At 40.0% G+C, this 24,431-nt stretch overlaps 1 protein-coding gene across 2 annotated transcripts in view; it reads left to right on the top strand.

The window, feature by feature from the left end:
- CDH8 (cadherin 8) overlaps positions 1-24,431 on the top strand; it is a 201,843-nt gene that overhangs the window by 127,912 nt on the left and 49,500 nt on the right. For both annotated transcript variants that reach the window (XM_034788598.1, XM_034788599.1), the window contains one exon: positions 1,013-1,149. In XM_034788598.1, coding sequence (XP_034644489.1) covers positions 1,013-1,149 — 137 coding nt within the window. The remainder of the gene's footprint in view (positions 1-1,012; positions 1,150-24,431) is intronic.

Below are 24,431 nucleotides of genomic sequence, written 5' to 3'. Positions count from 1 at the left end.
TGTTATTCTCTATAATACCTAGACACAAAAGCATTACAGTCTCTTATATAAATCCACAGTTCAGATTCAGTAAAACCCCTTGAAGCCAGTGACTGTTGTACCATATCAGTAGTTTGTGATAAATTCTTTTTGTACCTCACTCATCAAAAAAATTGGAAGACTTAATTTTCCAGTTTAGTTTCTTTTTACAAGTAATACATTAATAAAACAACTCTATGAAAATGAACCTATATAAAAGCTTTCTTGTGCTGAGCCGTAAATCATCATTCTGCTTAATGCACTGTTGAAGCAATCTACTGCAGCTCATTCTTGTTAGTCAAGCTGGCTATGTTTAGGCTGCATAATTTACCTGTATATTCTCATTTGCAAGCTCTGACTAGCTGTCAGATCAAAGTTATTTTGTTAGAAACCAATTATGTCAATCCATATAACAGTCAATCCCTGTGTTGTTGGGTTTTGTTTTGTTTTAAGTGCTTTACTGATAAATGGTGATTCATTAACCACCTATTGTCCATTGAATTGCTTGAAAACTAAGCAGGTAACGTGCTTGGTTAATATTTCATGCTTCATTAAAACTGAAAAATATTAGTAAAAGAATGTTTTTCAGTACTCCTTTAAAATAACCATGAAGCTCAATATTTTTGTGTGTGTTTAATATATTGGTGTTGAAATTATAAACAGATACTATGAAATACTACATAAGCTGTCTAATAAACGTGATGGATTGTCTAATTAACTCTTGATCAGCAGCAGTTTTTAAAGATGTTACCTACTGAACCTGATGGCAGTTTATGACCTTCATGTTGAATATTCAGCTAATTACTCCTTGGACAATAATTAAGTTTCTTGAGACACAGTCACTCATTTTGTCTTATAAATTATTATGCTATTGAGCTGCTCAATCCATTTGGCTAGAAAACTGCAGTTCTCAGAAGATTACTTAAATTCTCCTACAGTATGAACAGATCATACAAATTTATCTGAGTAGATTACAGGGATGTCCATTTTGTAGGTTTTCCATTGATCGACATACTGACCTTGAGAGACAGTTCAACATTAATGCAGATGATGGAAAAATAACTTTGGCAACACCACTCGACAGAGAAACAAACACGTGGCACAACATAACTATTGTAGCTACGGAAACTAGTAAGTGCTTATGCATTTGTCTATGCTTTACTTTTGGTTCTGTTTGTCTTGTAATATTGTCTGTTGTAGTTTCAAATGAATAACTATTAGAGATTGTATAGATTGTGAAAGATATTCTACAGTATACGTGGTTTAGATTTTAAAATAACAAGGTTGTGAAAGCTAAGCTAATTTTATATGACGTTCTCCTATCATGTCTATTTTCAGAAATGTGTATTATAAGGGAGGAAAGTAACATATAGTTGTAAAAGAGAATATGGATATGTTTGTGCAGGAAAAACTGTAAATGTAAGAGAGAAGGAATACCTGGTGAGAATCTAATAGAAGGAGCGTGAAATCCTCACACCATTGAAGTCAACTGTGGGCCAAACCCTGAGGTCTTTACTCTGAGTATTTACTTTGTTCCAGTCCCATAAATGGTTAAGCATGTATGTAACTTTGCACATGATCAAAGTTACATACTTGTTTAAGTATCCACAGGATTCAGGGTCTTAGGCCAGGTTTCTAAAATCTAAGTCCCATTGAGACTGAAAGAGATCTAGACTTTGAATTAGGCTTAGGGTCCTAAATCAATTAGGCATTACAACACTGAGCACAGTAATGCCTAAATACCATTAAAAATATGGGCCTTAGGCCATAACCAGGCAAAATTCTCAATTAGTTCAATTTTGGGGATTTAAGGATTAAACAAGTTTAATTATTATTATTTCAGAAAAGAAACTTGACATAAAGAACCTATTGCAGTAAAGAAATCTTAGGAAAGTTGGTCTTTTATTTTTTAATGATGTTGCTGAGTGGTTTTCCCATCTTTTACAGGTTCAGTTTAGATACATATGTGTTCTTGCTAATATATTTATTCTGCCATCAATGTGTATACACAATTTCTATTAGTAGATGCGCTCTTCCCACACTGTCCTAAGAATATTGTATTATGTTGAAGAAACCATACTAATTTTCTAATGATATGATAACCATAACCACACTAACCATGTTCATGATCTCTACTGATTTTCAGCTTTTCTTCTCCCACCCTTTCTCAACCATCTGATTTAAATATTTGGTGCTGTAATAACTGCTACTTTTAATTATGAAGCTCATAACACCATCATCTTCCAACATGAGAATGAATGACAGAATACAAGGTTTTTACTTGGATGTTACGATATTTTTTGTAGTCAATTTTCCCCATAGTATTTATATTTGAAAGTGCAAGCCATGAGTGGTAACAGGAGTGTGTGAATAAACAAGAAAGATATAATTGAATATAAAATAAAATCTCAAGTTGTCCCCACGCTATTTAACATTTTTATCAATGACCTGGAAGAAAACAAAATATGATCACTGACATGATTTGCAGATGACATAACAATTGGGGGTGTGGTAAATAATGAACAGGACTGGTCACTGATACAGAGCAATCTTAATATGTCTGAAGGTAAATGTAGACATCTGGGAACAAAGAACATAGGCCATACTTACACAATGGGTGACTATCCTGGGAAGCAGTGACTGAAAAAAAGTTAGGGGTTGTGGTAAATAATCTGCTGAATGTGGGCTCCCATTGCAAGGTTGTGACCAAAAGGGTTAATACAATCCTTCAAAGCATAAAGAGTGGAATTTCCAGTAGGAGTAGAAAAAATATTTTATCTCTCTAGTTGGCAGTGGTACAACAACAGCTGGAATACTGTATCCAGTTCTGTGTCCACAATTCAAGAACAATGTTGATACATTGGAGAGGGATCAGAGAAGAGCAGCAAGAATGATTAAAGGATTAGAAAACATGGCTTATACTTACAGATTGAAGAAGCTCAATCTATTTAGCTTATCAAAGAAAAGGTTAATGGGAAATGCAGTCTTATTTGGGAAACAAATATTTAATAACAGGTTCTTCAATCTAGCAGAGAAAGGTATAACATGATCCAATGGTTGGAAGTTGAAAGTAGACAAATTCAGACTGGAAATAAGGAGTCAATTTTTAACAGTAAAGGTAATTAATCACTGGAACAATTTATCAAGAGTCATGATGGATTCTCCATCACTGATGATTTTAAAATCAAGATTGGATGTTTTTCTAAAAGATTTGATGTTCTAGGAATTATTTTGGGAAAGTTCTATGGCCTGTGATATATGGGTGGTCAGACTAGATGCTTACAATGGTTCCTTCTATGGGTGGTCAGACTAGATGCTTACAATGGTTCCTTCTATCTTGGAATCTATGAGTTACATGCATAGTAAACTGTATTAATATGACCTACCATTGTGATTTGTGTGTAGTACTATAAATAAAACTTGCCCAGTAAATTACTGCTAAATCTTGTGGGCTAAAGCTAGTTTGATAGCATGGCCTGAGTGCTTTATATTGGAGAAGCCCTAAACTATGGAAACAATCATTTACAGGGACAGAAGTGCAAGTCTATTGTAGGGAGCATCTTTTGCCCACGTTAATATCAGCCAGTGAGCAATACCACCATCTCTAGTGGAGAAAGCTGCAATGGTTAGATTTTTGTGGATGTAGAAACACTGATTCTAAGGAAATTTTCCATACTAGTTTTCCTCAAGGCATCGTTACTTCTATCACATAATACTGTGAGAGTCTCTGGATTAAGTTTAGAAGTGTGAGAAATAAGGGTGATGTCGTGGTGGGAGTCTGCTATAGACCACCAGACCAGGGGGATGAGGTGGATGAGGCTTTCTTCCGGCAACTAGCAGAAGTTATTAGATCGCAGGCCCTGGTTCTCATGGGAGACTTTAATCACCCTGATATCTGCTGGGAGAGCAATACAGCGGTGCACAGACAATCCAGGACATTTTTGGAAAGTGTAGGGGACAATTTCCTGGTGCAAGTGCTGGAGGAACCAACTACGGGCAGACCTCTTCTAGACCTGCTGCTCCCAAACCGGGAAGAATTAATAGGGGAAGCAAAAGTGGATGGGAATCTGGGAGGCAGTGACCATAAGATGGTCGAGTTCAGGATCCTGACACAAGGAAGAAAGGAAAGCAGCAGAATATGGACCCTGGACTTCAGAAAAGCAGACTTTGACTCCCTCAGGGAACTGATGGGCAGGATCCCCTGGGAGAATAACATGAGGGGGAAAGGAGTACAAGAGAGCTGGCTATATTTTAAAGAATCTTTATTGAGGTTGCAGGAAAAAACCATCCCGATGTGTAGAAAGAATAGTAAATATGGCAGGAGACCAGCTTGGCTTAACAGTGAAATCCTTGCTGATCTTAAACACAAAAAATAAGCTTACAAGAAGTGGAAGATTGGACAAATGACCAGGGAGGAGTATAAAAATATTGCTCAGGCATGCAGAGTGAAATCAGGAAGGCCAAATCACTTGGAGTTGAAGCTAGCAAGAGATGTTAAGAGTAACAAGAAGGGTTTCTTCAGGTATGTTAACAACAAGAAGAAAGTCAAGGAAAGTGTGGGCCCCTTACTGAATGAGGGAAGCAACCTAGTGACAGAGGATGTGGAAAAAGCTAATGTACTCAATGCTTTTTTTGCCTCTGTATTCACAAACAAGGTCAGCTCCCAGACTGCTGCACTGGGTAGCACAATATGGGGAGGAGGTGACCAGCCCTCTGTGGAGAAAGAAGTGGTTCAGGACTATTTAGAAAAACTGGACAAGCACAAGTCCATGGGGCCGGATGCGCTACATCCGAGGGTGCAAAAGGAGTTGGTGGATGTGATTGCAGAGCCATTGACCATTATCTTTGAAAAATCATGGCGATGGGGGGAGGTCCCGGATGACTGGAAAAAGGCTAATGTAGCGCCCATCTTTAAAAAAAAAAAAAAGGGAAGAAGGAGGACCCGGGGAACTACAGGCCAGTCAGCCTCATCTCAATTCGTGGAAAAATCATGGAGCAGGTCCTCAAGGAATCAATTCTGAAGCACTTAGAGGAGAGGAAAGTGATCAGGAACAGTCAGCATGGATTCACCAAGGGCAAGTCATGCCTGATTAACCTAATTGCCTTCTATGAGGAGATAACTGGGTCTGTGGATGAGGGGAAAGCAGTGGATGTGTTATTCCTTGACTTTAGCAAAGCTTTTGATATGGTCTCCCACAGTATTCTTGCCAGCAAGTTAAAGAAGTATAGGCTGGATGAATGGACTATAAGGTGGATAGAAAGCTGGATAGATCATCGGGCTCAATGGGTAGTTATCAATGGCTCTATGTCTAGTTGGCAGCTGGTTTCAAGCGGAGTGCCCCAAGAGTCGGTCCTGGGGCCGGTTTTGTTCAATATCTTCATTAATGATCTGGAGGATGGCGTGGACTGCACTCTCAGCAAGTTTGCAGATGACACTAAACTGGAAGGAGTGGTAGATATGCTGGAGGGTAGGGATAGGATACAGAGGGACCTAGACAAATTAGAGGATTGCGCCAAAAGAAACCTGATGGGGTTCAACAAGGACAAGAGCAGAGTCCTGCACTTACGATGGAAGAATCCCATTCACTGTTACAGACTAGGGACCGAATGGCTAGGAAGCAGTTCTGCAGAAAAGGACATAGGGGTTACAGTGGACAAAAAGCTGGATATGAGTCAACAGTGTGCCCTTGTTGCCAAGAAGGCTAACGGCATTTTGGGCTGTATAAGTAGGGGCATTGCCAGCAGATTGAGGGACGTGATTGTTCCCCTTTATTCAACATTGGTGAGGCCTCATCTGGAGTAGTGTGTACAGTTTTGTGCCCCACACTAAAAGAAGGATGTGGAAAAATTGGAAAGAGTCCAGCGGAGGGCAACAAAAATGATTAGGGGGCTGGAGCACATGACTCATGAGGAGAGGCTGAGGGAACTGGGATTGTTTAGTCCAGAAGAGAAGAGACGAATGAGGGGGGATTTGATAGCTGCTTTCAACTACCTGAGGCGGTTCCAAAGAAGATGAATCTAGACTGTTCTCAGTGGTACCAGATGACAGAACAAGGAGTAATGGTCTCAAGTTGCAGTGGGGAGGTTTAGTTTGGATATTAGGAAAAACTTTTTCAGTAGGAGCGTGGTGAAGCACTGGAATGGGTTACCTAGGGAGGTGGTGGAATCTCCTTCCTTAGAGGTTTTTAAGGTCAGGCTTGACAAAGCCCTGGCTGGGATGATTTAGTTGGGAATTGGTCGTGCTTTGAGCAGTGGGTTGCACTAGATGACCTCCTGAGGTCCCTTCCAACTCTGATATTCTATGATTCTATAATTATGAGGTTCACCACAAGGATTAAAACCTATGTCATTATATCTTCACCCAGAACTTTACTGACATTGAATACTGAGTCCAGCCATAAAAGAAATGCACCAACGTTGACTAGCTAAATGAAGCAAAATGGTTGTTTTTCATTACTCACTGAGCCTCATCCAGCATAGCACATCCATAGGCTTCTGAGCTAAAGAAAGGTATTGACAGTGGAAGGACAGCGGGCTGACTTGTTCAGGAGAAAAGCTGATCTGCTGAATAAGGCCAAAAATAAAATATAACAAACCCTCCCATGAAAGAACGCATCTCACGCAAAAGAGCTATCTGCTTTCCTCCGTTAGTCTGTTTCACTACTGGTGTAGTTGCACAATATGCAGAAAAGGCACTGCGGTGATATTGTAAGACTTCCCCATGGTCCTTTTTTGTGAATATATGGTTTTCTTGTAACTTCCAAAAGCAATACTTGGCATTGGGTGTGGAAAGTCCCCTGTCATCACCAGAGTGGAATTAATGTGTTTTCTGGGTATATGTGTGTAGAATACATTTGCCCTGTCACCAGTAATCCCCCAGAATAGGTAGAAGCCAGGCGACAGTAATCCTGCAGAATAGGGAGAGGTTTATTAGGAAACCCTCAGAGGTGCTGTGGGCTGCCAGCCAGAGAGGCTGCTTGCTTTGGAATCTGATCTGTAAGGCATCTAAGCTCTATAGCAGGGGTCGGCAACGTTTGGCACGCGGCTCGCCCAGGGTAAGCACCCTAGCGGGCCGGGCCAGTTTATTTACCTGCTGATGTGCAGGTTCGGCCGATCGCGGCCCCCACTGGCCGCGATTCGCCATCCCGGCCAATGGGGGCAGTGGGAAGCGGCACAGGNAAGGTAAGAGAGAAGGCACATTTGGATTATACATTCAATTTAATCAGTTAAAGGTAACAGTCTTTTATACAAAAACTCCTCTTTTTAAATCAGTCACCTCACCAAACAGCAATGATATTAATGCTACCAGATTCTAATATATTTACGCCAGTGCAGGTCAAAGTATTTGGGGGAGGACGACCAAAACAAAATCATGGAAATGTCTGTAAAATATCTTCCCACTTTTCTGACACAATTTTGTTTTTGTAGACAATTTCAAACCAGCTCTAATTACTATAGAGCAGGGGTCTGCAATGTTTGGCACGTGGCTTGCCAGGGTAAGCACCCTGGCGGGCCGGGCCAGTTTATTTACCTGCTGATGTGGCAGGTTCGGCCGATCGCGGCCCCCACTGGCCGCGATTCGCCATCCCGGCCAATGGGGGCAGTGGGAAGCGGCACAGGTGAGCGATGTGCTGGCCGCAGCTTCTCGTTGCCCCCATTGGCCCGGGACGGCGAACCGCGGCCAGTGGGGGCCGCGATCGGCCGAACCTGCCACATCAGCAGGTAAATAAACTGGCCCGGCCCGCCAGGGTGCTTACCCTGGCAAGCCACGTGCCAAACATTGCAGACCCCTGCTCTATAGTAATTAGAGCTGGTTTGAAATTGTCTACAAAAACAAAATTGTGTCAGAAAAGTGGGAAGATATTTTACAGACATTTCCATGATTTTGTTTTGGTCGTCCTCCCCCAAATACTTTGACCTGCACTGGCGTAAATATATTAGAATCTGGTAGCATTAATATCATTGCTGTTTGGTGAGGTGACTGATTTAAAAAGAGGAGTTTTTGTATAAAAGACTGTTACCTTTAACTGATTAAATTGAATGTATAATCCAAATGTGCCTTCTCTCTTACCTTCGGTGACATGTTTTGTCATGTGGTGTCTGATGTGGCTTGCCATAATGCAGAAGAATTTCACTTTCCATTTCCTCTCTAAAAGCTAAAGGAAAAAAAATTTTTTTCAAGAAACTGCTTTAACTGACTTGTTTCTGATTTGCTTCTACCAGTGTGTATCAGGAGAAGCTCCACGAAGTCAATCGAATTACATTGACATCAGAATCAAGTCCCTGCCCTCCCCAGCTTTAAAAAAATATATAATTATACATAAGTATTTTTAATAATAAGCCTTGTCATTAGGCCTCATGTGAGCCACAGCATCCATTACTATTGTGAAACTGCTGCCTACAGGGTGGCTATGAAAAATAATAATTCATAGCTTGCACCTAGCATTAGAGTTCCTGCTGATGGCTTTTTTACATTTCCAGTGTAATTATGTGGCATTTACAATGAAACAAAGGCTGAATTTCTCAGAATACCATAGAAACCTCCTTTTTTTTTTTATTTGAGGAAATATTTTTAAAAGCTTCTAAGACAGAACTAAGTGTGTTTGGTGAGTTGTCATGGGGAGGGAACATATTTTATTTTGTTGTTACTTTAAGTTTGGTTTTTGTTATGAGACAGTATGTGCCTTGAAAATCTAATAGAGACGGTATACTGTCTTTCAGGCACTAACTATGAAGGGAAATTCAAAAACATTGTCAATATAATTGTCTGATGATAATATCAATGAATTTATTATCTTTTACATAAGAATAGAGTTAACAGATATGTAGAATATTCAATATGGGGTTCAAATGGATATTGAAGAGCTCATTCTGTCCTAGTCTATCACTAGTCTAGTCCTTGGCCATTACTTCACAGGCTCTGTTCAGGGCCCACTTTTACTCTTATTGTGGGCTGGGATAGAGATAAGTTGACTTGTTTGGGTTCCAGAGTTCTCTTAATCAGTGGTCAACTGTAGGACAGTTTTTTTTCCTTGACCAGGGCCGGCTCCAGGCACCAGCTTACCAAGCAGGTGCTTGGGGCGGCCACTTCAGAGAGGGGCGGCAATTCAGCAGGCGGTCCCTCACTCCTGCTCGGAGTGAAGGACCTCCCGCCGAATTGCCGCCGCAGATCGCGATCGCTGCTTTTTTTGTTTGTTTGTTTTTGTCTTTTTTTTTTGTTTGGCTGCTTGGGGCGGCCAAAACCCTGGAGCCAGCCCCGTCCTTGACTATAAAAAAAGTGACTACTAAGAGTCTCCTCCTTTTGCGATATCCTCACGTGATAGCCTTCTCCACTGGCTGGCTGTCATGTTTCGAGTAGAAACTGATCTCTGATTCTTTTCAGTTGTGATGTAAATAAATTTTGGCAATCTTCTGCAATGATGAAGACAGAGGAAGTATTTTGGTCCATCACCCGGACATGAAGTCTAAAAAAGTGGTATTCTTTTTAGGTGGTAGATTGTATGGTGAATCTGAGCTGCATTCTCTCAGAAGCAGAATTCAATATTTCTTGCTGTAAACTTTCTATTTAACTTGTGGTGAACACAATTAATTAGCTTCAGACAGCCTTTGGCTGCCTTTCTGGTAGAATATCTGTGTTTGGGAATACGTGTGGGGAACTGAAACATCGTATTTTTTCTGAGTTTCAAACAGTTTCAAGATGTAGTTGCAGAGCTATATACAAGATGGATCAATACCTTTCACAGCTGGTAAAATTAGCTGGTCAAGAATATGATGTCCTTAGTTGGTGGAAACTGTTAATATATTCCTTTGAGAAGGCAGGGGGCCAGTTTCATTCAAGTGAGAAGTAATTAGGCTCATGCTCAGGAAGTTGTGTCTTGATCCTGACCATCTCACCAACTACCAGTATGTCTTCTAACCTTCTTTATTTAAAAACGTATTGAGCAGATGTTATGAAAGCACATGAAGGCCTTGACTTCCTTTACACCTTTCATTCTGGCTTTAGGACTGGATATGGATATTGTGCTGGTCACATTGGTAGATTACCTCTTTCTAGCAATAGAAAGGAATCTGTTTGGATTTTTTTTAGATCAAAGCAGCAGATATGACATGTTATAATTGGTTAACAGAATTATCACCATTGTCTGTCTTAAATCTGTGTGAAATATAGACAGGTGATGATTTGCAAGCTCATTCCTAAATTGCAATAACTAAATAGCATACAGTCTTCACCAACAAAGTGAATGTCCCACAGTGGTGATTCTCAGACAAGTCTTCAGCCTGGATTTATTGTCACAATGCTGAAGATACGGTATGCTTCAGTGTTTATACAGAGAGACATCAATGCAAAATGTGGGGTTGAAAGTAATCTTAAACACTGCACAACAGCTTCAGCTACATCAGGTGAGATTTTCAAACCAGTGCAGGAGATATTGCCATGTATCATTAATTTTAATGGAAAGATGTGTGGATAAGTTTCTTGCACTGCTTTGAGAAGATCAAGCATTAGTCTTAAAACATAAATCAAGTCACCCCTTATTTATTCTACTCAATATTTTCTTTCCATTGAAAATATTTGTATTTAAACAAAAGTTTGCTCCTTTACAATTAAACATATTTTCTATTCTGCCATGTAGTGACCCTGTTACGCTGATATATTATGTCACATTAATTTTTAAGATAACAGAATAAAACAAAGGATTTTTACCTTACTGCAAAATCACACTGAAATAGAAGCTTGGAGTGCGAGGCAGACACTCACTTATTAAAGTACAGCAAGAGGGATACCAAAAATGACTAGTGACATGAATTGATTCTTGTGTTTCCTTCCCCCCGCCCCCTGCCAAGTTTGCTCCAGAGAGAGAGAATCTTTTGTGAGTCAAGAAGAATATAAAGTAAGAACATGAAGTTGATTAAAATCTAAAGGGAGCAGTCTTGTTGGCCAAGTGACCTTTTCCTACCAGGAACATGCCTTTTTGTTCTTTAAATATAAAAGGTGAACTTTGTTTCCTGTCAGTGACTCTGGACTTTAGATACTGGAGTAATGGAATTTCACATTGTTTTGTTGTATCACAAGGTAATCTGTGACTGAGATCTAAAGAACTTCATAATGTATTCTGAGAATGGAGACTTTTTATTGTGATTAGAAGCTTGGGAGAATTCACCAGGTGGCTGGGGACTTGACATAGTTTTATTTTCCTGTGTTGCAGTCTGAAGAGGAGAAAGGGTTGTGGAAATATATAGGCATAAAAACACTTGCTTGAGATACTGAGCAGAACTTCCTTGCAATAAGAATGAAATCGACATTCTCAGTAACTTTTCCTAGTGTACCTTTATCTTCCCCCTTTCTTCTGTGCAGTGTTCCTTCTATCCTTGATTTGCCTGGTACTATCTTCGAAATGCGGTTTTCTGACTGCTCGGCTATACCCATTATAAGGGAAAAGTCCCCCAGTCATTTGTAATTCCCAGTCATCTGCTCACATCCTTCCTTGCACCTACATCTCACTTACCTTCCCAATCCATTTTTCCTACCCCTCCCCAGTTTCCATGCTTTTCAGAGTTGTGCCCTAATTGGTCCAGGTTTGAACTATTCCTCCCATTTGAATTGCCCTTTGAACAAAACATGCACTTAGGATATAAATATCACTCTACTCTACCAAAACACACACCAATGTCAAAAGTATGGCTTCATTCTCCCACAGCCCTACAACTGGTCACATGGTAGCATAATGAATAGTAGCACATGGTTTTACATTGTGACTGGAAACTCAGTATCCTGTGAAAGGGAATGTGATATGGTATAATGGTACTAGAAATTAATGATTTACAATGTGCCTATGAAAATAGGAAAATACATTAAACAATGACTGAAATAGGCTGTGAATAGATGGAAATTGTGATAACTTCTACCACTGAGTGGCTAATCTATTGGTCCATCCTGTCCCTAGTCTCACTGATGACATGTAAATGGGTAAAGAAAGCTTTGCCTTATCTATCAATATACAATTAAGATGACACAGTAATTACTGTATCTGCACCTCTAACATCAAAAGAAAGTAAAATGTGCACTATTTATTATTTATTACACCATTCTCACTAATGTTATCCAAATATTGTAAGCTGAGTAGAATTTCATGACTCGAGAAATCAGACTGCTTTATGTATCAGGCATTACATTTTTAGTTTTCACTGTTATATGTAGGACATTTCTATCTTCCCTCTGCCTTCATATTCCTCTTCTGTGATTTTCCATCTCCATCTTATAATAGCAATAAGAGGCTATTTCCTCATCTGTTCTTCATGCCATCTATTCCTCCCAGCCTGTCATTAGTGCTAAGGAAATGCCCAACATTTCAATCATTACTGATTAACTGATATAACAAGACTAATAATAAATGGAGGTTTAATGTACCTGGGAGCCAAGGCAAAGGCTTATATCAGAGACAGTATTATAACTTAGGCACGGAAGGGGTGCATTAATCACATAGTATGACTGCAGAACATTTCACTAATCCGAGGCTGAACATGCTGATATTTGCATGCTCATATCTCATAGACCATAAGTGAGGTCCACTTGAATTATGGGGCTCTGGTGAATCTTAAAAGAAATGCCTGGTTTATTATAAGACATGGGCTCCTTACTAACTATGCCTGTCTGGAATTGGCCTTGCAAAAGGTGATGCAGTGTGTTTCAGAAATATGCGCACAACAGTATAAAATTATGTCATAAATTCCAACATTAAAAACTTCTAAAAAATTCCATTTTCTAAGCTGTCTCTTTGTAAAGACTCAGATCAGCAAGAGTCAAGAAAACATGGTAAGCTTTAAAGGTGATTAAGTGATGATCCCTTTAAAATACACAAGCTTTCTCTCACCTGACTGTGAGAGAACTACTGTGCTCATTAAAAATTGCCACTCAAGATTAACATATATCCTCTTTGTGAGTGTTTGTAGCTGTGTCGCTTATTTATTTATTCTTTTTTATTTATTTGGATTCCACAAACTCCATATTTCAAGTGGATTTCAGTTATGGTTTGTGACATATGATCTTATGGCAATGAGGATGCTGAGACTTAAATAAGTGGAATGTTCTGCTTGCATTCTATGGGCTCAGTGTTGAGCCAGCCTACACCTCCACACTGGGGAGTAAAGAGGCAAAAGATATCTCCTTCCTTTCCCAGTGTTGGCCACCTATGTTATGGGTTACAACATGGAGCCACTTCTCCTGGGCTGCTACTCCTCCTCTTGCATATGTGGGTGAAGGTGATGCCAGTAGTGGGATGGCTCCTCCCTACCACACAGCAGATCCATCAACACAGCTGTAGAGGGGGAAGTAAGTTGAGCTAGGAAAGGGGCAGGTTTGGCTTACATCTGCCTTGGAGCAAAGGTCACAATGGTTGGCCTGTGCTGAGCCTGCCACAGTGCAGCAACATGCTGCCCCTCAGGGTGGATTGCAATGTGCCAGTCCAGCCCTAGGTTTAAAAATACACACCCTTCTTGTATGCACACTGTATATAAGAGCACAGAGAGAGATTTATCAGGAGTTAATTATTCTGTGGTATATTTGTTCTCATAATGTTTTATTGTGTCCCAAATTCAGTCTGTGTGACTCTGAATCATAATTTACACCTTTAATCAGTTTTACGGCATGTAACTTTCAGCAGTTGAGAAACGCATAAATAACCAGTTGCTCACATGTAATTTACACCCTATTCTTTATGCTACTGACATACTGGCATCAGCCAGGAACAGGGCCTCATTGTGCTCTGTGCTGTTCAGACACAGAGCGACAGGACAGTCCCTGCCCCAGAGAATTTACAGTCTGTTAGGATGAAACATGAGTGTAATAAATGATGCGAAGGAGGAGGAGAAAAATAGTAATCAAATCCTTGCGTAGGACCACAGCAAGATCATTTAAATTCAGATATTATTTATTTTAGAACACATAAATAAGATTAATTCCTGAAGTCCCTACTATCCAACTGTAAACAGGGAAGTTTGAGTGGGAGTTTGCAAGGGAAGTTTGGGGGGAAGATCAAGAGGCAGGCAGAGGAACAGACAGGCTAGTGAAGAGAGTGTGTGGTGTTCTAGCAGTGTTTTGGTGCTCGTTGGGAGTTTGTTTTGCTGTGGGTGGTGGTGGTATGGTTTGCTTTGTTTCCCAGATTTACAGGATTTAGGTGGGAAGCCTATGACAGATACAGAGGTAGCAGTGGTAGTGACCCAAGCAGTGGAAGACACAGTGAAGATGACTGGATATGGAAGCTGCGGCATGTACATGATCCTGGAGAGGGTACCTGAAAAAAGTTTTGTCTGCATGAAGTGCCGCCTGATAGAGCTGATGGAGGAAAATATCCGAGGATTGGAGATGCAGGTGGAAACTCTGGTTGAGTTGAGAAGGGGGTTCGAGCAGATGATGGAGCAAAGACATGAGGAGTCTGAAGGGAAAAGCTTAGACTTGCAGATGGAAGCAGGACCAAAGAACTCTGAGGGGAGACTGCTGGGTGAGGAAAGTGGACAGTGGAAGCATGTGACTAAGGGTATGTCTACACTACAAAATTAGGTCGAATTTATAGAAGTCAATTTTTTAGAAATCGATTTTATACAGTCGATTGTGTGTGTCCCCACTCCAAGACCATTAAGACCATTAACTCGGCGGAGTGCGTCCACAGTACCGAGGCTAGCATCGACTTCCGGAGCATTGCACTGTGGTAGCTATCCCGCAGTTCCCGCAGTCTCCACCACCCATTGGAATTCTGGATTGAGCTCCCAATGCCTAATGGGATGCATCGGGTGAGGTATTTCTAGTAGAGATAATGAGGTGTTAGCACCATTATACAAGACACTGGTGAGACCTCATCTGGAATACTGTGTGCAGTTCTGGTCTCCCATGTTTAAGAAGGATGAATTCAAACTGGACCAGGTACAGTGAAGGGCTACTCGGATGACCCGAGGAATGGAAAACCTGTCTTATGAAATGAGACTCAAAGAGCTTGGCTTGTTTAGCCTAACCAAAAGAAGGCTGAGGGAAGATATGATTGCTCTCTATAAATATATCAGAGGGATAAATACCAGGGAGGGAGAGGAGTTATTTAAGCTCAGTACCAATGTGGACACAAGAACAAATGGATATAAACTGGTCATCAGGAAGTTTAGACTTGAAATTAGATGAAGGTTTCTAACCATCAGAAGAGTGAAGTTCTGGAACAGCCTTCCAAGGGGAGCGGTGGGGGCAAAAGATATATCTGGCTTCAAGACTAAGCTTGATAAATTTATGGAGAGGATGGTATAATGGGATCGCCTAATTTTGGCAATTAATTGGTCTTTGACTATTAGCGGTAAATATGCCCAATGGCCTGTGATGGGATGTTAGATGGGGTGCGATCTGAGTTACTACAGAGAATTCTTGTCTGGTTGTGTGGCTGGTGAGTCTTGCTCACATGCTCAGGGTTTAGCTGACTGCCATATTTGGGGTCAGGAAGGAATGTTCCTCGAGGGCAGATTGGCAGTTTTTCACCTTCCTCTGCAGTGTGGGGCCTGGGTCACTTGCTGGAAGATTCTCTGCACTTTGAAATCTTTAAACCATGATTTGAGGACTTCGATGGCTCAGACATAGGTTTTATACAGGAGTGGGTGGGTGAGATTCTGTGGCCTGCGTTGTGCAGGAGGTGAGACTAGATGATCATAATGGTCCCTTCTGACCTTAAAGTCTATGATTCTATGATTTGGTTTCCATCCACACTTCTTACTTGCTTTTATCAGAATGCTTGGTGTTCTCGATCAATACGAAGGCAGCAGAACACAATGGGTGGTGTTTCTCTTTCCTCTTCGACTGGGAGACTACTGAGCTATCTCTGTAAAGATATTTTTTTTTCCATTGGCTCCACCTCTTGCAGGTTTCCTCTTTTACTTCAACCTCACTTCTACCAGTGACAAATTCCACCACGGCTTGAGCTTCTCCTGCTATTTTTTCTCGTCCATAGATGAAAGGATTTGTTTTTTCTAACATGGTGCAGCTATGTTAAAAAACACAAGAAAACCTCCCACTCTTGCTCTAGCATGGGTGCAGCAACACCTTTAGGGTATGTGTCTACACTGAATTGGAGGTTTCACTGCAGCACAGGTTGGCATACCCAGGCTAGTGTTAATCTAACTAGCTCAGCTAAAAATAGCAATCAAGATATGACAGCCTAAGCTTCAGTATGGGCTATACAAGCCTGCTCGGAATTCTACCTGAGCTGCAGTCCCACCTATGACTTAAGTGGAAACATACTCTTTTTGCTGACCTAGTGCTCCTAGCGCCAGGCCCAAGCTCAGAAGGGGGCCCATAACACTCTCTTCCTCCCCTCTCTCAGTGCTGCACAAGCTTCCAAACAGCAGGATCCGGCATGGGAGCTCAGAACCCAAGGGGCCCTGGGAGCTGTAGTTCCTTGGCCAGCTCCCTGCCTAGAGAGCCTGCCCTGGAGCAGGGAAGGAACTACATTTCCCAGCATTCCCTTGGCCACTATCAACAGGAAAGGGAGGGGGAGCGAGTGGGGAAGGTGAGACCCCATGCGCTGCAGCTTGCTTGGAATGGAGAGCTGGCTGCTAGAAGGGAGTGGCAGTGTGAGTGGGGAACAAGTGTGCCCAAGGAGTAGAAGATACCACCCTCAGAAGATTTCTCCAGACTGGGTTATTGATGCTGGTGTGACCTCGCCTGGCAGCCCCCAAAGAAGGAACTGGGTGGAATGAATGGACACTGCACCTCTCTATCTGAAGTCTAGCAAGGGAGGCATGTTGATTTTGACAAAAAATCATTTTGGGGACAAAAGGGTAAAGAATAGTTCCAAAAAATGTCAACACATTATATTCTGACATTTTCAGAATGCATTTTGTTATTTTCTTAAGACTTTGCATTTTGATTTTTTTTATTTTATTGTATTATGTATTATAAATTTAAAAAGTCAAACTTTAAATTAAACACTTTAATCAATCCTGGATGGATGGAAATTCATTTGTGGAGAGTGTTCAAATTGTGGGTTTTTTTTCCATATTGGAATAAAAACAAATTTTGAAAATTCAGAATCCTCCATGAAAGAATTTTCCTTCTCTTCACAGCTCTACTTTTTAAACTAATATTAAACTTATTAGTTGGATTACCAAATATTGATAATGAAATTGTTTAGCGATGCTTGAGAAAGTAAAATATTCATTTTAGCTAAGAAGTGATCTGAAATAAATAGCTCATGAACCAAGCTTATTTGAAAAAAGATTATTTTCTTACACAGTAAAGTAGAAATCACCGTCACTCATTTCTGCGTAAAATTAAGTAATATCATTTTTGCAGTACAATACAGTTATCGTAACAATCATATTAATATTCCTGATGATGTTTGGCAAAGTACCACAACTAGTATAAATTCTGATGGATCATTAGTCAAAGCACTAGATGAGAAAATAGAAGAGATATTGAAATGAAAATGGTGATGTGACCACAAAAATGTTTTCCAGACATAGAACATAGGAATCTCGAGGACAAAACTATGGCATGTAACCAAAAAAGTCAATTAACCATACTTGCTGCATCCTTTAGAAATAAAGAAATATGGGGCAATTTTTTCCCTTTCTGTCACCTAGTGGAAAAAATCCATAAATCCAAAAGGCATAAATCCAAAAAGACTCTGTATGATTTACCATGAATATAAATACAATTATGAATCATCACACAGTGCATTCTATGTTAAACTATCTTTATTATATATTACAGCTGGGCTTTTTAGGATGCAGGGACACAAGTTAAAAAGGAAGAAAGATATGTAGTAAAAATATTCTTCAGATTAATGTTTGGTGCATTCAGCAAACACATAGAATCATAGAACTGGATGAGACCTCAAGAGGTCATCTAGTCCAGTCCCTGCACTCAAGGCAGGACTAAGTATTATCTTGACCATCCCTGACAGGTGTTTGTCCAACCTGCTCTTAAAAATCCCCAATGATGGAGATTCCAGAACCTCCCTAGGCAATTTATTCCAGTGCTTAACCACTCTGACAGTTAGGAAGTTTTTCCTAATGTCCAACCTAAATCGCCCTTGCTGAAATTTAAGCCCATCGCTTCTTGTCCTATCCTCAGAGGTTAAGAAGAACAATTTTTCTCCCTTCTCCTTGTAACAACCTTTTATGTACTTGAAAACTACATTTTAGTGTCATGAATTCTTTTGTTAATACTTTTAATTTCTTAATTTTATTTTGTCTTTTATTGTAAAACTACTATTGACATTATTAAGAATAATTATAATGTTTTAGGGAATTACTTTGGTATACTATGTAATTATCTTTCATTTAGGGCTGAATAAATTTCAGTAAAATTTAAAAAGGAAAGAAGCATCAGAGAAGGTTTAAACAGGAACTCAGAACTGCTTAACCTTTTCACCAGACACTTTCTTTTCTGATCAGCATGATAGAAATTATATAACCCATAATTTTTGCTCTACCTGAATTTACTAAGCTAGGTTTCTTGTTTATTTGGTCATAACTACAGGCTAGAGGCTTACCTTTTATAGATCACAAAGCAAGTGCTGGAGGTCCTTGAGGCGTTGTTTGATCACATGATCCTGGCTCTCCTTGCTTCCGTCTACTAAATTGCACTAAAAGATGCACTAAAATGCATTTCCTACTTTCCAAAGACTGTATTGCTTTCCATGTGAGCAATTGATGTATTTACCTCAGGAATTCCTCTGAGGGGAAGTGGCCCACATGGATGCTAATGGGAGTGGAAAACAATCCACTCCCTGTGTAAAGATGAGAGAAGAAACACATGACAGATTATGTAGTCACATTGTTAGAAAGGTGCTTACCTATTATAGTTAGGAGTGTAGTATAAAAGCCTATATAGAATGGAATAGAGATCTCAATAGTAAGATGTGCTCCATACTTTGAGAACTGGAATGCAAACAGGCAGGTGAGGGCACTGAAGAGAAGGGAATAAGTGGGCAAGGAAATTATGTTTCCAGTTATCTGGTAAGGAAAAATCACAAGACAACTATAAAAATGAATGCTTAGCTGAAGGAAAAAAAATGCAAGAAGCATACTTTGTAGGAGGTGGTACCATACCTAATGGGGAGAGTGATTGGATCAGCTGCCTAAGAACAATCATCCCTGGTTTCAGAAGTTTATGGAGCCATGTTAGTCTGTAAAGCTCTACATTTTGCAAAAATCTGACTTTGCTAAAGAACTTTGAAGACTGACAACACTGATCAAAATTTACACTATAAAAATGGGCATAAAGGGGATGGATTGTTTGAGAGAAAGGGATAGCATATAAGGTGTTATGAGACCCAGAAATGATAGAGACTAAAATAAGTACAAATGCGAGCAGGTTTGTTAGCTAAAGGACTGAATGTGCTTGACTGATTTGTGAATTGCCACAAAAGAAATGGAGGAAAGTACAAACTGACAATATTTCATTATTGCATTAGCAAAATAAGGGTGAGACTGAAGTGAAGCGGGTTCCTAAACTAGACAATTGCCAAATGGGCATTTGCACCTTGGATTTTATGATTTCTGAGGGATCTCTCCCCCCCGCCCCCAGAACAGTAGTGCAGAGTACTTGGCTATTTTGATGTGAGTACACTTATTATTCTAGGCAATATGTGATCCAGTACCTTGAAAATTGTGTGTGGTTGATTGCAGGCCATAGCTTGGGAATGGAACAGGGTGGAGATATATCTATAATTGAACACCATGATAGTCAGTCTCCCTGGAACACTTTTGTGGATAGAATGTCCATCTTAAATAATGAAGCTACTCAGAGGAGCATACTGTGAGTTTTAACAAAGGTAGTTGTGGGCGAGAAGTCACAGTACCTTCAGGTTTAGAGGTAAAGGGGCAGATTTTCCCAAGTGCTCAACATGCACAGTTGAGAATAATGGGAACTGCCAGGTGCTGAGCATATTTTAAAATCTGCCCACTTATTAAATAAATAAATACAAGACACCTATTTTATAATAATTTTAGATGTAAAAAGTTTTACTGAAATGTTTTGGGTCAGTTTTCTTCTGGGTTATTTATTTTGTTATTCATTAAATGATTTTTAAATTAAAAATCTAAAACATCCCAGACACCGTGTCATCAATAAAATTTATTTAGTATTGCTGCTATTCATTACACAATTTCAAAGCTAATTATCATTGATAAGAAGTTGTTTTGTATGAGTCAATATTTTATTGCATTTTTAATATGCATGATACACAATCACCATATTAACATTGTAATTGCTCTGAACTGTGGGCTTGATTCCTGACTGTGCTACTCCAACTTTATACTGTTGAAGCTCCATTGATTAACATGGAGTTACTCCAACCTAAAACAGGAGCAACACAATGGTGACTCAAGCCCTGTGAATTTACCTGCTAGATGTGTTGTGTCTGAGACTGGCGCCTTAATCTCTTTATCCTATAGAGTAGATTTGTTCTAGTGCTTTTATTATGTGTTTGTTTCAAGTCATATAATGGTGCTACATTATTTTCTGGAAATAACTCATGGTAATGTGTAGAAATAAGAACCCATTACTTCCTAACAATGATTATGATATTGCATATAGCCTCTGAAAATATAAGAAATGCATCAAAGTGCTTATGTTGCTGTGTGCTGGTAGCATTGTCATCCAAGTCTGTTCCAAATGAAGTTTACAACACACATTGCGTAAAGACAAACTTACCACTTCTGGGGTTTGGATTTATCGATAACTCAAATAATAATAATATCAGAATGCAAATCACAGCCAAAGGTGTCTCCTAAATCCCAGCTGTTCCTTGGATTCCCTGAAATATCTCCCTGTCTCTTACTTCCATCTGACCCGTAGGGACATCTCTTTCACATACTGGGAGAGTTAACAAGTGGCAGCTGCCACAAGGATTGAGCGGAAATTACTAAGAAGCCATAAACAGATTCTAACTCCAGTTAACAGAAAGGCTCACAGAATACAATACCTACAACCTCAATGGCAGGAGGCTTTTTCTGATCAAGGGGAAAGAAAGGGGTCATAGCTCCTTGATGTGTTCCCTTCCTCCTTTGGGTTGGGGAAGCAGGAGATGGGGGCATCACCCGAGCTGAGGGTAGGTTGAAGAGATTCAGGTTTGCCATTTCCCCCCTGCCCTGTCCTGCTTGATGGAGATCTCTCTCCTGTCCAGACCAGCAGCTCCCACTTTCTCACCCATGGAATCAGTGTAGGACTGGTGTTTTTTGGTCTGATGTGAGCATTGTTCTAGTTGCGGTTTTCAGGACTGGGAAGGAATTTCTCCCTCAGTACTGAGATTGGGTGGGAATGGGATTGGAGTTCATCTTCTCCACAGAAGCTCCAGGACCTGTTTGGGTAATTCAGGAGGTACAGTTCACGCTGTCACAACTTAGCAGGTAATCGATGTCCAGTGCAGATAGTTAGTCCAAAGGTGGCCTGGTTTCCTGGTAAACAGGAGTCAGAAGTGGACCTAGGGGAAGGCAGCCCCTAAAGAAGCTGTGAATGGGGTTGGGGCTCCTAATATCTGGCACAGCAGAGTCAGCCCTTAGCCCTCATGCAAGGAGACAGAGGTGGGATTCCAGCAGTGGGCTGGGATCAAATTTGGAGGGGTGGGGAACTGACAGCAGCCCTCCCCAAATAGGTGGGAATGAGCGAGGAAGGAAAGTGATCTACACTGTATGAGTTATTGCCAGATAATTCCCAGATTTCTATGTAATGTGGTACTAGGATGGAAGGGTGGCTGGGAGAATGTTTGTTCCATACATTTTTTTAAGTATGTGCAGTGGGAGTTACAACAAAAGCAGGATCTTTTTAAAAAAGATTTCCAAAAGCTTGACACTGAGATAGCAAGTTGCAATACAGTTATCCAAGGAGGTATACTGGTAATTTATTTTGAATTATCTATTTGTTTACTCATATTGATGTGTCACATATATCTTAGTTATGAGTCGCAATGAATATGAAGCTCACTGTAGTCAAAATGAAATATACAGAACAATAGTTTCTAGGGACTTTGCTATGTTTGCAATCAGAGAGTTCTGCAAAGAAACAAACACCCCTAATTACTGCTCAGCAGATTTGAAGGGCACTAACAAAATGGATTTCTTAATTCACAGAGGATCAGAGGTAATTACACAGTAACTATTTACTAGGTTGCTGAATAACTGCAAAGTAATGCAATACACAGCTTAATTACAGGAAAAGTAGCAAAGAGGTTGCATATAAATACTGAGCTACATTCTGCTCTGAGATATTCAAACTCACATCTCTTTGACTCCAAGAGGAGTGCGTGTGTATATCTGTACAGAATACGCTGGTTTAATTTTAAATATTGTGGATCTGATTGTGGGCTGGTATAAATCCGTGACGATCCATTGAAATTAACGGAGCTGATTTACACCAGCTGAGAATACTGTTATATTTTCAAAGAAATTAAATCGGACAATACAATATCAAGAGTAAGGACTAAATCAAACTTCCTTTGAAGTTAGTAGAAAGACTCTCATTGACTTAAAAGAGAGCTGAATCAGGCCTTAAAGGAAAAATAAAAAGTATGTGAAAGATATAATCCATTAATGTTACACCAGGAAAGGGAGGTATACAGGATGGGTAGAATATCAGCAATAAAATTAATCCGCTTGGTCATGTAACTTTAGGGTATTTACATTTCTGTGTAATTTTGCAGAGCTAAGGATACAGCTTTCAAAAATGTATTCAGCAACTTCCAAAGACTTCTGTGTTGTCGAAAGTTAAAACTGCACATCTGCACTAGATTGCTGAAGTACTACATGTGTTCACTGTATGGATGCGAGACATGGACGCTTAAAAAAGGCACTGAGAAATGACTTATAGTATTTGAGTTTTGATGTTATGGAATAATTTTTAAAATTAGCTAGGTAACTAAAACTATGAAAAATGAGGTGATGAGAAGGATGAAATTAAAAAGAACACAATTGCTTGAGACCCTAGGTCAGAGAATAACATATTTTTGTGAACATGCAGGTTGAGTGCAGAGTGACTTAAATTCAGCACTTATACTATCAGGCAAGATTGCAGTTAAAGAAAGAGAACCAACTATGTCAGAAACCATCTCCAGATGGACTGGTATCCAAAGGAGAGTGGATGTTTTACAACTCTGTCAGGACTGTGAAAGATGGAAGGTGGTGGCTGATAACTTCCATATCAGATATGTCACTTGAAGAAGAAGAAGAGAAAGAAATCCGTATTTCATAATAGTGCTGGGCCAAATTCAGCAATTGTTATGCTTTACAAAACTCAAGCAAAAATTGAAGTTGCTGAGATTTTTGCCTGAACACAGGCCTGAAGGATATGGCACTAATTAATTAAAATCTTCTGGAGCAGCTTGCATTTTCCACGTCTAAAATTTCTCAAATTCTTCTTATATCAGCAGTGAAAAGAATGGGTGTGAGGAAGGTAAAGTGAAGGAAAAGTATTAGGTACTGTTCCATCATCATTCACAAGTCTTGTACACTGCTTAGCTGACATCGGCCTGTCTTAGGGTATGTCTATGATAGAGTTGGAAATTGTAGCTGCGCCAAATACGAATCTGTCCGAGACCATAGATACCGTTCTTGGGGTGGCTAGCTCATCCTGCTGCTTGCACTGCCACAGTTGCACTTTTTTTGTTTTTTTTGCACACTCACAATGCTAGCACAGGTATGCCTCATTAAACTGAAATTAACACCTTCCAGCTCCTATGTAGACATTAACCACGTTACTAGTAGAGCTGGCAGCTGGATCCTGTGAAGAAAAATGTTAGTTACAAAGTAAGTTACCCTTAAAACATAATCCATCCACCCTGCTGGAACTGCTTTCACTAAAAGCCGAGGCTACTCCCGCAGCCCAACTCTGCCTCACTTATCAGCCAGGAAATAATGCTGTCCCTGACATACCACTATCAGGGTTGACATGGGTTTGGCAAGAATCTGGGATATGTGGTGGTGATGAGGAACAGAAGGGAGAATATTTTATCTAGTGAGCATCACTGGGAAATATTTGAAAAAGTCAACAGTTAAAAAAAATTGGCATCATGTCAATGTGTTATTATAAATAGAAAATTTAAAATAAGTTTGCTTTTGAGTTATTTATCTCCTTCACCTGGAAAATGACTAAAGGACCTATTGGGAGCAGACAATGCTTTCAATCACCCTTATTTTTCCCCACAAAGAATGATTTAAGGGACAGGCTCAAAAAATGTGCTCAGCATTCTTCTTTTCCACATACTCTCTCCAATCTGTATTTCAATAATACATCTCTTCAGGTGTGCTGAAGGTAAATACCATTGGAACATTAATTTGGAACCAATGTTCTTTTTCCTGAACAGCATGTTCTAGCAGCCTTTTCCCTATATGCTGGTACACTTACACTGATTCATGGTGATTCCTCAATGCCAGTATCTCCCCAT

The sequence above is a fragment of the Trachemys scripta genome, chromosome 13 (assembly GCF_013100865.1).
Source record: "Trachemys scripta elegans isolate TJP31775 chromosome 13, CAS_Tse_1.0, whole genome shotgun sequence".
NCBI lineage: Eukaryota > Metazoa > Chordata > Testudines > Emydidae > Trachemys > Trachemys scripta.
The sequence above is the reverse complement of the archived record's forward strand: the minus strand, read 5'-3'. Positions and strand labels throughout refer to the sequence as shown.